The sequence below is a fragment of the Nestor notabilis genome, unplaced genomic scaffold (assembly GCF_000696875.1).
Source record: "Nestor notabilis isolate BGI_N333 unplaced genomic scaffold, ASM69687v1 scaffold15760, whole genome shotgun sequence".
Lineage (NCBI taxonomy): Eukaryota > Metazoa > Chordata > Aves > Psittaciformes > Psittacidae > Nestor > Nestor notabilis.
The window spans coordinates 371-14729 of record NW_009910793.1 but is presented as its reverse complement, the minus strand read 5'-3'; the positions used below and the strand labels follow the sequence as shown (position 1 = coordinate 14729).

Here is a 14359-nt window from a genome sequence, read left to right as displayed (position 1 = left end):
AGAGCTGGGTCCAGGCGCCTCCGTGCCCTAAACCGGCACCACGTCCCGCACCTTCCCGCCAGGCCCCATGTCTGCTCACAGGTGATCTCCTCTACCCCAAGCTTGGCACTGGGCTTGATGTCCCTGACCCCAAACTAGTGCCGTTTCCCCATCCCTCACCCAAACTGGTGGAAGTCCCAGTCACCCAAACCCGCTGAGGGCCAGCACCGGCTCAGAGACCATCCCCAGGGCTCAGAACATCCCCTGCCCCACACCAGCACTGGGGTATGAACTGGCAGGGGCAGGGACCCGGCATGGCCTTACCAGCCCTCACAGGACCCAGGATCTCTCCCCAAACTGACCTTGGGTCAGGGACCATTCTGAACCAGTCAGAGGCATTGCCCATGGCCTGCCAAATGGCAGGGGGGGGGGGGCCTGCCAAATGGCAGGAGGTCGGGGTCACCCCTCCAAACGCAGCTCAGCCCAAAGTCATGGATATCCCTGTCATGTCCCCTGTCCAGCTCTAGGGCAGCAATACCCCAAGATATTGTCCTGCCATGGACACTCTGGACAAATCAACACCAGACCCATGGTGTCCTGAAACAGGCTGATGTTCCCAATACTGGGACTCACCAGCAATGAGGTACACCTTTCCCCAAACCAGGACTGAACCCACCATCTCATCCCCAGCCTAAGAGTGAACTAGAGCAAGGTGCCCGCCGACCATGTTACCAACCCATGGGGCCAAAATGGGCCTAGGATACTGACATCCAGTCCCACTCCAACAGGCTCATTTTCGCCTTCCCGGTCCCAGAGCCTTTCTTAAAGGTTATAGTGAGCTCAAGGATCTAGCATGGGATTGGTGCCAATGCTGAAATGGCACCAGATGGAAGCTTGGCTGTCTTCATGGCCAAGCAAGGGCCTCTCACCTCAGCAGCCCCTGGGCGGGCTCTGCCCCCTGCTCTCCTCCCTCTGGGAAGCAAATGGGGGCAAGCAGAGCCCCCCAGCCCTGTGCTGTAGCAGTAGCCCACCCTGGGCTCCCCTCCCAGCTCCAGAAAGGGAAGCACAGACCCTGTTTTCCCTCAGGGAGCTGTCCCACCCTTTCACGTCTCCTTTCTGCATCTGTGGCCTGGGGCTAAACCTGCACTGAACCATGCTGTCTGGGCTGGGATCCCAGGTCCAAGGCCAACTCCAAGCATTAGGAAGATGGTTCTGTTTTAAAATGTCCTGATTTTTTCCCTTTTCTGCCCAGAGAGGCCCTTGGTGAAGAGGCGGAGCCAAAGGTAGTAGAGGAGAAGGAGGAAGAGCAGAGAAAGAGCCACCAACAGATTGAGGAGAGCCGGCAGGTGGGGCAGTAGGACAGGAAGGTCTTCTTGGGTCCCTGACCTCTGGAAATTTGGCTTTACCCTGCTTTTAGCTTTGTGTGGTGCTTTGAGTCACACAGCAGCATTTATGTAAGAATGTGAGAAGCAGGGAAAGAAACTCCTCAGGACTGGGTGGAGGGTGATTCCTGGGGATACAATTTCCCTGTGACAAACAGTCCATATATTGGAATGATATGGGACTGACACCATGCATCCAAACCCCAACCCAACCCCCCTGCCCCATCTGCGCATGCAAGGGAAGCAAAACAAGAAGGTGCTCTGAGCACATTCCTCTTTGTGCTGATGGCCTGGAAGGCTTTGCAGGAGAGGGAGGACCCATGCACTGAAGTCACAGAATCACAGACTGGTTTAGGCGGGAAGAGCCCTTAAACCTCATCCAGTTCCAGCCACCTGATACGGGCAGGGACACCTTCCACTAAAGCAGATTGCTCCAAGCCCCGTCCAACCTGGCCTTGAACACTGCCAGGGATGGGACAGCCACAGCTTCTCTGGACAACCTGTGCCAGTGCCTCAGCACCCTCACAGGGAAGAGCTTCTGCCTAAGATCTCATCTCAATCTCCCCTCTGTCAGGTTAAAGCCATTCCCCCTTGTCCTGTCCCTACAGGCCCTTGTCCAAAGCCCCTCCCCAGCTTTCTTGTTGGCCCCTTTAGGCACTGGAAGCTGCTCTAAATTCTCCCTAGAGCCTTCTCTTCTCCAGGCTGAACAAGCCCAGCTCTCTCAGCCTGTCTCCATAGTGGAGGTGCTCCAGCCCTCAGAGCATCTTCATGGCCTCCTCTGGACTCGCTCCAGCAGGTCCTTGTGGTGTTCATCAATACTGCCATAACATGAGAAAACAGGGCTTATGGGTCCACACAGACACCTCAGCATGGGGACAGGAGGCAGACCCTGGGTGGGCATAACAAAAGTTCCCCCAGTATTCCTTTTCCTGTGTGTGAGGTGTGTACCACCTACTTCACAGAGGCTGGCCAAGCTGCAATTTGAGGGCACGCAGATGTTGACAAATATCCAGGTGGCTGCTGACTTGAGAGAGACACAGAGGAGAGCAGAGAATGCAGAGCTGAAGTTGCAGAGGTAAGAGGCTGTGCGGTGGGTCTGTGATGCTGGGAAGGAGCAGTGCAGATGTTAGTGCAGCTTTCTTGGTCATCCAGGAATGCTCAGCAATCAGGGCAACACTGAGTTTATGTTCAAAAGGAAAATTGAGGCAAAGAGCCTCTAGGTCCTACCTGACACAGCAGGATCTTTACAGAGCTCTGCGGGTCAAGGCTGGTGGCTTCCCCAGCTGGCACTGCAGTACTGTGGATGCCTGGTTACTGATGTCCTCCAAACCCATCACATCTTCAGCTCCCGAGTGGAGAAACACAGGTGGTTCTCAACTTTTTACACCAGGAGCCTTTACCATCTATACTTGTGGTCTTCCTTGCTCCATCTCCTGAGCCTGGAGGTGATGTCATGGTGGAGAACGTGCTACTGTGTGCTAAGAGGTGGCCTTTCTCTGGAGGCTGCCCTCCAATCATGGAGGTAGGGGTAGTTATTAGCCATAGCAAGGGAATGCACTGGGACAGCCACATCAGGACATGTGTGAGGAGGGGGAAGAATGTGAAGCTGTACTCATTTGGTGAATTAGATATTAAGGTCTTTGCGGTGAGAGTGGTCAGATGCTGGGTCAGGGGCCCCTGATACTGTAGAGATCTTCCTCCTTTCAGATACTCAGTACACGCCTGGACAAGGCCCTGCACAACCTGCTCTGACACTGAAGTTAATCCTGCTGTGACCGGGAGCTGGTGATTTCCCGAAGCCCTTCCAGCCTCGATTATTCTTTGATCCCCTCTGTGTGCCTTCCTGGGGAAACCTGTCCTGCTTCACCAGAGGAGCTGGGCAGCCTCCAGGGAACGAGCTCTTTCAGCCCTGTCTCCCGGACTCGGTCAGCTAGGAAACACTGAGTCCTCGCTCCTGCTACCTTTGGAGGGCACTGTAGGAACAGTTTCTGGGATTCTGGCTGTAGCAGGATGCATGTCCCTTGCTCAGTGCACTTCCCGGTGGGAATCTCATTAAAGAAGCAGGTGCTGTGTCCAGGAACTGCCCGTAGAGCATGTTTAGGGGTGGCAAAGGTGGTGGCCGCTGTTCAGGCTGAGCCAAGGGCCATTCCGAGAGCACGTTGAATGGTCTCTCTGGAAGAGGAATGAGTTTTGTGGTATGGATGTTGGCTGTTCAGTGCCATTTTGCTTTAGCTGGAGTATGGTCTCTGGACAGTTTGACTACCAAGTCTAAGTGTAGCTGGGAGGCTGTTTGGCACTGCTTGTCCATCTCCTCTTGCCTAGAGACTGCTTGGCAGAAGCACTAGTGCTCCTTCCAAAGGTAACTGCTGCTTGAGCTGAGCTCCTCCTTTTCTCCTCTGGGTAAGGGCAGAGCTGGGGAAAAGCCTATCTGAAGAGAAGGGCCTGCAGGATCCCAGCTCTTCCCTTGTCCAATGCTCTAACAAGCACTTGCAAGAAAGCTGCTGTTCCACTGATATCTTGAGGCTACTCTGAATTCAAACTGGGTTATGCAGGAAAGTGCTCCAGCAGGCTGGGCCACCAAACCATGTCTTAAGCACTTGCTGCCCTGACCCAGCTCCCCATTTGCCATGTGCTCCTTATTAACCTGCAGGGTGCAGAAGCTGGAGAATGAAGCCAAGTCTAGCACACAGAAGTTTGTGGAGATCACCTCCAAGTGGGCCTTGGCCAAAGACATGACAATCCCACAGGATCTGGGGCAGTTGCTGAACTCAAACCAACAGCAGCAACTGTGCACGCTGCTTCTGGAGCAGAAGAACAAGCTCATCAGTGAACTGCAGCAGGTAACGTGGGGACCAGGCAGGAACAGCTGGCAAGGTCTGGGTGATTTCAAGGTCTGGAGGATACTGTTCTAAAGCATCCTGCTGTCTGGATTTTCAATACACCAGTATGTGGCTGGGGTCTGTGCAGTGTCAGTTGCTTTGGGCCAAAACTCTGCCAGGAGTTGTAGTGCCACTGTCCTGACATGGGTGCTCTAGCAATGTGCAGTGTACACGGACAGACACACAGGACACTGGCTACAGTAAGACAAGCTGGCAGAGCCCAAATTACACACTATAAATAAAAGGCACATGAGCAGAGAGGGGGAGTGTTTTTGTAAATGGAAGAAGACGTTCCCACAGCAGGTTGTCTTGCCCCCAAAGGAGTGGTGTGTCTGCAGGCCTGTCACCTCCCACTCCATCTCACCTGGACCTTTGGCAGTGATGATCTGTCTCTCCTCCCGTCTTCTCTCCTAACCACCTCTGGACTTTCTGGCTCTTTGCTCTTAGCACCTCTTCTTTGGAAAAGACAGAGTCCTTACCCTACCTGATAGGACCCATCTGGGTCCTGCCCTTTCAGTTAGTCCTTGAGGATTCCTGGTCAAATACTTGTCTCTGATTTCAGCATCTGCTCTTCTCCTTCAGGAGCTGAAAAACAAAGATGAGCAATACATGCAGGCCATTAAGAAGCAGTCGGATGATATCCACCTGCTGTTGGAGAGAATGGAGGAACAGATCAGGACCATGCTGAAAACTTACCGTCATAACTTCCTACAGATTGAGGTAGCCAGTTCACATGGTGGAGGAAGAGTCCAACAAGAAAACCTGCAGCCACTTGCTTCTCCATATCTGTGTCAAAAAGACCTCAGGCTAATTGCACTGGCTGGGTTGACTACTGCCCAGAGCAGCATGGCTGATGTCTTGGTGTATGAGGCTAAAATCCAGTCAAGCAAGAGCACTGAATGGTGTTGAGTGCCGAGGGGCTGGTTTATACTGTGCTTGAATGACTGTGGTTCAGTGCAGAGTAACTCAGTGATGTGTGAAAACTGTTGCTGCTTGATAGCTGGTTATTCATGTCTTTAAAAGCCAGAAAGGACTATTGTGGTTCTTTAGCCTTACCTTCTGCAGAGCACAAAGTCCCACCTCATGGATCAAACCTGTATTTGTTGCTGAGTGAGGGCATCTCTCTCCATTTAATGTCTTGTAAGGTAAAATCAAGTGGCTGTCTGATCCAGCTCCACTGCTAATTACCAAGCAATGATTTCCAGTGAGCTCACATTGCTACCCACCAGCCAAAGCATCCCTTTCAGCTCCAGGTGGCTGATAGCAGCAATCCCCTTGGGTGTGTAGGGGGAGATCTCCTGTTTTGGAGACATCAGGCCAGTGTTTGTTCATCAGACAGGTGCACCAATCTGTGCAGCAAATCCTCTCCTGGAAGCTGCTGGCCTGGATTAGTGTAAGTTGGTAATGAGTAGTGTCAACATGATGGTGAAGGGCTCTGTCTTCTTCACAGAAAGCTTTTGAGGAGGAACGGCGAGAACTGCTGGACAGCAACAGGAAGAAGTGGGAGGAAACCATCCAGGCCCACAACACACAGGAGGTAAGGTCCATGTGAGATTTAGAATCACTGAATAGTTTAGGTTGGAAAACACTTTTAAGATCATTGAGCCCAAATGTTAACCCAGCACTGCCAAGTCCACCACTAAACCATGTTTTTGAGTCCCACATCTACACATCTTTTAAATCCCTCCAGGGATGGTGACTCCACCACTGCCCTGGGCAGCCTGTTCCAGTGCTTGACAACCCTTTCAGGGAAGAAATTTTTCCTAATATCCAACATAAACCCTCCCCTGCTGCAACTTGAGGCCATTTCCTCTCGTCCTATTGCTTGTTACTTTGGAGAAGAGACTGACCCCACTCACTACAACCTTCTGTCAGGTAGTTATACAGAGCAATAAGGCCTCCCCTGAGCCATCTTTTCTCCAGGCTGAACAACCCCAGTTCTCTCAGCTACTCCCCGTATGAAGACAGCTGGTCCCTCAGGAGTGTGGGGGGCAAAGAGGGAGTTTTTCAGCCTGCTCTTCAGGGGAATTGTCCATGCATGACCCTGCTTTGGGCTAGCCACAGGAATTGTGATCACAGGAGGAAGCTGTCGCCATTGATAAACAACATTCTCCTTTTGCCCATAGATGGAATACCTCCGTGCCCGCATGAGGAAGGTGGAAGAGTTTGAGAAAGAGCTGAGTAAGCTGCGGGTGCAGGATGAGGAAGAGTACAACAACATGAAAATGCAGCTGGAGAATGATGTAGAGGTACAGAAGAGGCTGGCATGTGCCATGTGGCAGCGGATCAGATCTCCCTGGGCTTTTCTGTGTGTAGCTGGCTCTGGTATGAAAGCTGCAGCTGGTATCCGGTCACCTCAGCTCTTCAGCATGCACAGTCCAGCCCTGTGTCAACAGGGTGATGGAGCTGCTGTTCTCTCCATGGATCCTCTACCTCAGTGTCTATCTGCCCTTGCTCTCAGGGTCTGTAGCACCTGAACGGTAGCTCTAGGTTGTATAAAACACCTGGGAAAGTCAAGGGGTTTGCTACTTCTGACATCATGATTGAGAGGAAGTTCAAATGGTGTGCCTGTCCTGACACCACATCATTTCAGATCAGCCCAATTTCCTCCTTTGTCAGGGTCTTGGCCTAGGAGGTGTGCTTTTTCCTCTGATATCTAGCCATAGACTGATGATTTCCCTAATGCCCGTGAAGCCCCCATGGTGTGAGAACTGCATGAGTTTGCCCTTACTCAGGTAGGAGGGCATGCTGTGGAAGAGCACAGTCCTGGCAGGAAGCCTAGGGAAATACAGGCAAGGGTTGATGTCTAGAAGGTTTTGCACAACTGCAGGTGAAATATTACTGTGTCAAGGTCCCTGTCAGTCTGAAAGGGCATGTCCAGGGTGACAGTCCTGATTGTGATTTCTTCACCTTCATGTTGATAACCTGGAAGGTGACATTAAGTGTGTAACCAGCAGTGTGCTGGAGATCAAGGTTCACAGTCAGCAATGGGGAGCTGTTGAAAAATGCACCTGCTGCCTTTAGCTGTAGTTGTGGGAGGGTTTATTTGTAAGGCAGGGGAGGGAATTATTCTTCTCTATATCTATGTGTCCTTGCCCAGGTTTGACAACATGCTTGGGAACAGGGGAGAGAGTCTAGAACAGACCAAGCAGACAAATGACCCCTAGGAAAAAGTTGAAAGGCTGGGGCTGCTTAGACTGGGAAAGAGAGTTCTGTAGGGACATATCTACAGATACGTGTCCTCTGTAAATGCAAAAAACCCTCATGGGGTTGAGTTTTGTCAGGAAAGATTTTTATTGGCATTCAGATTTTGCATTGAGATTTCAAGCTAGGAAAGTGGCAAAGACTTGGTTAGCTGGAGTGCCTGTGCCCTTGGTTTGCTGTCTGTGATACATGGTTTTAAGAACACCTTAAATCAACTTCTGCTGGGACTGATTAGGTGAAGTTTTCCCTCTCTGGGGCAGAGGGAGGAACTACAGGTCCTCCTGGTTTCCTTCAGAAGAAAAGAGAAGTTGGAAGTACCTATTTTCCTGACTAACCTGTGGTATTATTATTCTGAGGTATCTCTGAATCAGGAGCTTAGCCAAGACCTAACAGTGAAGTCTGTGGTTTGAGGGTTATTGAGTACTCCCCAGTTTCACTAGATTGGAATCAGCATTTTAAATCTGGGGATTGGGCCATGGCTTTCCTCCATCTGCTATAATGAGGAGGTCCTTTGGCCCTGCTGGGATTTACCTCCATCTTTACTTCAGTCAAGCTTTGGTCCTAGCCAGGTGGGACTGCTTCTGGGTGTCTTCTCAGGTTGTTTGTGCACTCTCTGTTGTAAGTAGGGCTACCCAGGAGAGCTCCAAGCTAGCTAACTCAGGTTCCAGTGTCTTCCCTGCTTCTAGCCTACAGCTCAGGACTCTTTATCTGCCCCCAGAGATCACCCTGGGCCTAGAGCAAGCCCAAGGCCCTGATGGAGACCCCGCTGGGTCTCTTTGCTGTGCAGTTTGCTGTGCACAACCAAGCCTGTGGGTGATGCTGTAATTTAGGGGCATGCAGGAGCTTCATTCCAATCACTTCGTATCACGGAAGGGGTCTTTATAGGCTCCTCAGTAAAGCACTGTATTATGAGATTTTTTTCGGTATCAGACTTCTGCCTCCTTTTGCACCTGGAAAACACACTAATGAATTGAATCACACCAGCTCCCGCCCATCCATGCAGTCATTCTGCCTGTGCCTGATGCCACTGTGTCCCCTGAGCTCGTTTCAAAGTGACCTGTAGAGCTGACAGAGAGGTTCATTGGGAAGGTGTGATACCTCCCTGCCCAGAGCAGCAGCCCCAGAAGACTGGGACAATCAGGCCACAAAGCAGCTCTTCCTTCCTGTCAGCTGTCAAGCAAACAAGGTGCTGGGAAGCTGAGAGAAATGTCTCCATTGCAAATGTCTCCTCCTTTGTATCAGTGGAGCAAAGGGGGCAGAAGTCGCTGCCTTTGTCCTGTGTCCAGGCTATGCAGCATTATGCTGCCATCACAAATGCTTCAGCTGTTTGTTTTGTTCCGGTTTCATTAAGACGTGGAGTGCAGGCAGTCCTGTGTGTCATTTCCTCCAGCTTGCCAAATAACTTCTGAGCCTCTTGGTTAACTCAGAGACATGCAGTTCTTTAAACTGATGTACAAATCAGCATCTAGATTGAAGAGAGACACCAGAATTAGTGCTCCACTGAGTGAAAGTTGGACTTCAGTCTGTTCTCCCTTCCCCAGACATGGCCCTGTAGCATGTACTGATGGACAACCAGCAGCTCCACCACTCAGCCATGAGGGATGCCGTGTCATCTGGGAAAATGTGTGTGGGAAGATGGGGTTTGGAGATGCAGAATCAGTAGGATCCAGGCCTCAGTGCGGCCTTTGCTCATGGCACAACTTGTTTTCATGTTATTTTGAAATGTCAGAACCTGGAGAGGCAGCTCCAGCAGATGAAAGCTGTCTATCATCTGAACCAGGAGAAGCTGGAGTTCAACCTTCAAGTGCTTAGGAAGCGGGATGAGGAGAACACCATCATCAGAGCCAAACAGAAGAGGAAGCTCAACCGGTAAAAAAACATCCCTGGAAGGTGGGCTCTGCCTTAACAGCTATCACCTCCCATATGCCATTTTTTGTGGAGCCCATCACCTAGCACAGGCCAACAAGATCTGTTCCAACCTGTCCCTGGGCAGGGGCAGGGGTTAGCCCAGGGCAAGAGTCATCACCAGAGCGCTTTGAATAGGCTGGCCGTGGCCAGCTGCATCGGGGTCACTCAGGCCTTGTCACTGAGTTATTGCTAGTAGATAAGAGCCCCAAGTCCCAAAGCCTTCATACAAGCTGTGTATGCCCAAAATTGCCTTTTTGGGGATGCCCAGCTTTGCTGTCCCTCCCCAGGCTCCACAGCTTGCTCGATAACCTGAAAATAAAACTGGCGAAACGAGAGAAGCAGTTCAGAGAGGAGAAACAGAGCATGGCAGCTGACTGTGAGCGCATCAGAGTGCGGTGCAAGGACACGCAGAGGAGGATGAGGTGGGGTGTACGTGGACATCCACCCATGATGAGGCCTCGGAGCACCTAACTGAGGTGCAGGGGGAGCCGACTCACTGTTTTGGGGCATGGAGCCTGCTTCCATGGGCCATCTCCCTTCTGCACAGGCAGTTTGCTGTCGCCGATGCTGAGAAGTTCATGGAGGTCTGGCTTATGAACGAGGCAGAAGCCAAACGGCTAATGCAGAAAGCCCTCGATGCAGATCGCATCATTCACACCCAGCAGCTGGGGCTGCCCTGGGAAGAGCCTCATTACTGGTTCCTGAACAACGTCGGCCCCCTCAGGCATTACAAAGCGAAGAGGATGGCAACCAAGCTGGCTGCAGAGGTCCTGACAGGTGGGATGCACAGTGCCCTTGTCACCCTTGTAGCACTGGGAGAGCCTCACCTTCCTCCATGACATCTCCTTCTGTCACTCCTATCTTTGCCATTGCAAGGTGGGATCTTACAGGGGTGACATTTCGAGCCCAAGCAGGGACCATTCACAGCACTGAGCTGGCTCATGCCAAAGCAATGTGTGGATCTTTGTGCCGTATTTTAGCCCAGTGCTCCCAGTTCTGGACAAGCTGATCAAGTGTTCATGTCCCAGGATCTTTGGGGTGCTTTTCAAGTCACAGGGAGTAATTGTGATTTCCCTGATGACTCCTGCAATGATGTGGCTGGGGAGCACAGTCAAAGCATAAAGGTGTTTGCTCATCCTTCTTTCTCCATGTTTCAGAGAGCAGCTCCGGGGAAGGACAGGAAGAGAAAGGGAGAGAGGAGAAGGAAGAAGCAGGTAGTGATGAAGGGGGAAAAGAAGACACAGTGAAGGTTGAGGGTAGAGTCACAGCTCTGCGAAATATCTCCAAGAAGACTGCCAAGAGGATCCTGGAGCTCGTGAGCAAAGAGTCGGTGCGTGATGATGCAGCACATGCCTTGGTCAGGGAGCAGGCAGGTCGTCCCCTGCTTGCTCCAGCTTGTAGTAGATCTCTTCTGAGTTCCACATCTTGGGGTGAAGGCTTCTGGATGGCAGAAGAGAGCTGCCCCAGGGGCTGGGAGAGGGTCTCTAGGTGGCTCTCCCAGAGCCTCCTGGCCCTGCCCAGCCTCACACTGCCCGCTGCTGCCCACCCTCCCTGCTCAACTTGCCACCACAGGGATGGCATGGCCATAGCATGGCATGGGCTGGCTTCTGGGCAGGGACGAGACGCTCACTGTTTCTCCGCGCCCTCTTCTCTTGCCTGTCTCCCTAGGATTTCCTCATTGAGAACAAGCTGCTGAAGCCCCTGAACGCACTGGAGAGGCACAACCGCATCCTCATAAAGCTCGACTCCATCTTTGCGGTGAGTTGTGCCTTGGCCCATCAGGGGCTGCAGGGAAGGGAAAGCTCTCTGCCCCATATCCATGGAGACTGAACCCCTCCAGCAAGGTCTGGCTGGGCTGCTGGGGGTACTCTGGGGCAGCAAGGGGAGAGGAGCACTGTGAGAGGTTGTGAAGGCACTGTGGCCAGACACTTCTCAACTCAAGGCCATCCTCTGATGAATTGGACAACATCTCTAGGGCCCCTCCAACCTGTGTCAGACTTTCCCATCCGCAGATAGCCCCAGCTGTCCCACACTATCCCCTTCTTACCACTCACTCCTGCCTTGAGTGGCATCATCAGAGAGGTACCCTTGGCTCCTGGGAAATGCTCTTTGTTCCACTCCCCCTCCTGTGATGGCTTGGCACGCGGCTGACCTGGTTCCTCTGCCTCCCCAGGCCATTGGAATCAACAGTGAGGATGACCTATACCAGCTGCTGGATTTTTTCCTGAAGTATAAATCCCAGGAGGTGGCTGCCAGCCAGGTGGGATCGTCAGGGACAGCAGCGGAGAAGAGCCCAGGGGTCTGGGGAAGGAGGAGCAGAACATCTCCTGAACACCCAGGGAGGGCAGAGAGGGAGAACAGCATATTGACCCTGAAATGTTTCCCTGTGACTGGACAAAGAGGGTGTACGTGCAAGGGCTGAGGGGATGTAATCTTCTTCTGTTGTGGCTGAACACAGCCTCTTGCACATGAATTTTTGCCTCAGCACCCTAAATTTGCCAAGGGACAAGGCTGTGGGCAGCTGAAGCTTTCAGGGGAAGGGTGGCTACTGGGGAGGAGGAGGTGGTCAAGGCACTGTGCCCAGCTTGCTCGCCTTCCCTCCAGAGCCAGAACAGCCCAGGTGGAGATCCAGCTGAGATGAGAGAGGACGATGGATCTGGCACCCAGGGGGACAAATCACCTCAGAGCTCACTCCCATCTATGTACATCCACACTGATGATGTCCTAAAGATCCTGAAAGCATTTGTGCGGGATTTTGACAAGTTGAGGTAGGACTATGGGCAAAGTGGGGCTGTTGTCACTGGGAGGGAGCCAGGTGGGGGCACAGCAGAGGCTCTGGGGTGGACTGCATTGCCCTGGCTGCAATGACAGCTCTCCCTGCCTGCCCTGCAAGATTACAGAGGGGTGAGGAGGGTCCCGTCAGGGGAGGGGGGCACAGGCAGTGTCTGCGTGAGGCATGGCTGGGGATAACCTGGCAGGAGATGAGCAGCTCAGGCAGGGAAGCAAAGCCCTGGAGCAGGCAGGTACCAGCTGTGGGGTTGTGCTCATTCATGTGATGATGGCAGTGGTGCTCAGGGCAGCTGAGGGATACGGGGCTGTTCCTCACCAATGAGGAGCTGAGCCCCACGGCTTTGTTCTCTGTCTCCCAGGGAGAGGGAGAAGGAGAAGGAAAAGGAAAAGAACAAGGACAAGGAGGTGCTACAGGTACAGTACAGCTCCAAGGATGGGGAATACTGGGAAGCCGTGGCGCATGTTATTCCCGAGACGACATTGAAGCTGTGGGATGCACTGGCAGCAGCGCTGGAGGAATATTAGTGAGTGGCTGGCAGTGCTCCTGGGGACAGGGCAGGCTGGTGGTGTGGCTGGGGAAACCACAGCAGCGCTGGCACTGCCACCAACCCTCTGCCCTCCCTGTTCAGTGAGGTCCTCAAGCGGAGGGCCATCCTGCTCACCGAAGCAGCCATCCTTCAGCAGCAGAACTCAGAGCTGTGCCTGCTGTTGGAGGAGTACATCAGCTCCGGGGTGAGTGCAGCATCCTTCTCCTTCATCCACCCCTCCCTGTGTGCCCCACACAGAGCTCCCAGACACTGGGCCGCTGCCCAAAGCCCATCGCTGTCAGGCTCAGGGGCATTCTTCCCACAGGTGAACAGCAAACTGATCTGCCCTCCCACACAGTGGATGGACCTGAACCTGTCCTGACCCGGAGAAGCACAGTGAGTGCCCAGGGCCAGGCCACATCTTTTCTCTGCCCGGAGCTGAAGCTGTGTCCAAAGCCAGGGCTAATAAACCCTTCCCAAACCCAAGCATGAGTGTGTGTATATTCTGCAAGGAGCACCCTGCTCACCTCCAAAGATGCTGGGGAGCCGCAGCCAAGCATCCCCCCAGTCCAGGGGATTCATGGCACTGTGGGAAAGCCTTTCCCATATCACTTATGCTACAAATCCATGTGGTTTGTGTGCTCCCTTCTCTCCATGGAGCCCAAGCCAGGACCCTGAACCTCCCACAGGTCAGCATCCCACCGGTGTGTCCTGGCTTTGGCAGAGCCCACCTTCCTTTACCTGTTTTTACACCTTATTCCCTACTTTTCCATTTGCTGCCACAGCACCTTTTTTTCCCCCCAGAATATCTCCAAACAACCCACCCCCAATTATTCTTCCCTCAGTGGTCCCAGGGCTGCTACATCTTTACCCAAATTTTGCATTTTGGTGAGGCCACATTGCATCTGTGACTTCAGGTCACTCCCTGGTTCACACCAGTTCTATCTCATTCCCAGTACAGGCTTTATCTTTAGCCTTGACTCCCCTGCTGAGTGCTAACAGCACAGACAGTTTCTCATACCAGAGCAGAATAACACTGTATTTACTTTTTTTTTTTTTTTGCTGCCCTTGAATTGTTTTCACCTTTCTCCTGGTCCCCATCAGGGATGCAGACAGCTCCAAGGGCCAGTGGTCCTGTGGGATGGCTTGCTGGCTGCACCCCTGGGGCAGGGATCCATGGGGCAGAAATGCAAATAAAAATGCCAAGATCATGAGGGTGGAGGGCAGTGAAAGGGCTTTGGGGCAGGGGAGGCAGGGATGGGCACGCTGCCTGGGACAAGGGAGCAGCAGACACCACCCAGCACATCTCGCTCTGCTGGATTCCCGGGACTGGCAAGGCACCAGCTCCTTGAAGTCAGAGGATGTTTCACTCGCAGTCCTGCATCCAGGTCTGGAGTCCCCAGCATGGGGAAGAAGGACATGGAGCCGTTGGAGCGAGTCCAGAGGAGGTCATGAAGATGCTCCGAAGGCTGGAGCACCTCTGCTGTGGACACAGGCTGCAAGAACTGGGCTTGTTCAGCCTGGAGAAGAGAAGGCTCCAGGGAGACCTTAGAGCAGCTTCCAGTGCCTAAAGGGGCTGGCAAGAAGTCTGGAGAGGGGCTTTGGACAAGGGCCTGTAGGGACAGGACAAGGGGGAATGGCTTTAACCTGACAGAGGGGAGATTTAGATATCTCTGGAAAAAGTTGTTCC

The 14359-nt window shown here is 52.8% G+C and overlaps 1 protein-coding gene across 1 annotated transcript; it reads left to right on the top strand.

Annotated features, from left to right (window-relative positions):
• Window positions 1–1231: 1231 nt before the first annotated feature.
• On the top strand, window positions 1232–13051 carry DRC1 (dynein regulatory complex subunit 1; the record flags this gene model as incomplete). The annotated part of the gene is made up of 16 exons (XM_010011698.1): window positions 1232–1325; window positions 2324–2436; window positions 4012–4201; window positions 4823–4960; window positions 5691–5777; window positions 6367–6489; window positions 9174–9313; window positions 9640–9774; window positions 9900–10129; window positions 10510–10682; window positions 11021–11110; window positions 11526–11612; window positions 11957–12120; window positions 12508–12666; window positions 12772–12874; window positions 12995–13051. Coding segments are annotated over 16 exons (2083 nt in total), but the record flags the coding sequence as incomplete, so codon positions are not given.
• Between the last annotated feature and the right edge of the window lie 1308 nt (window positions 13052–14359).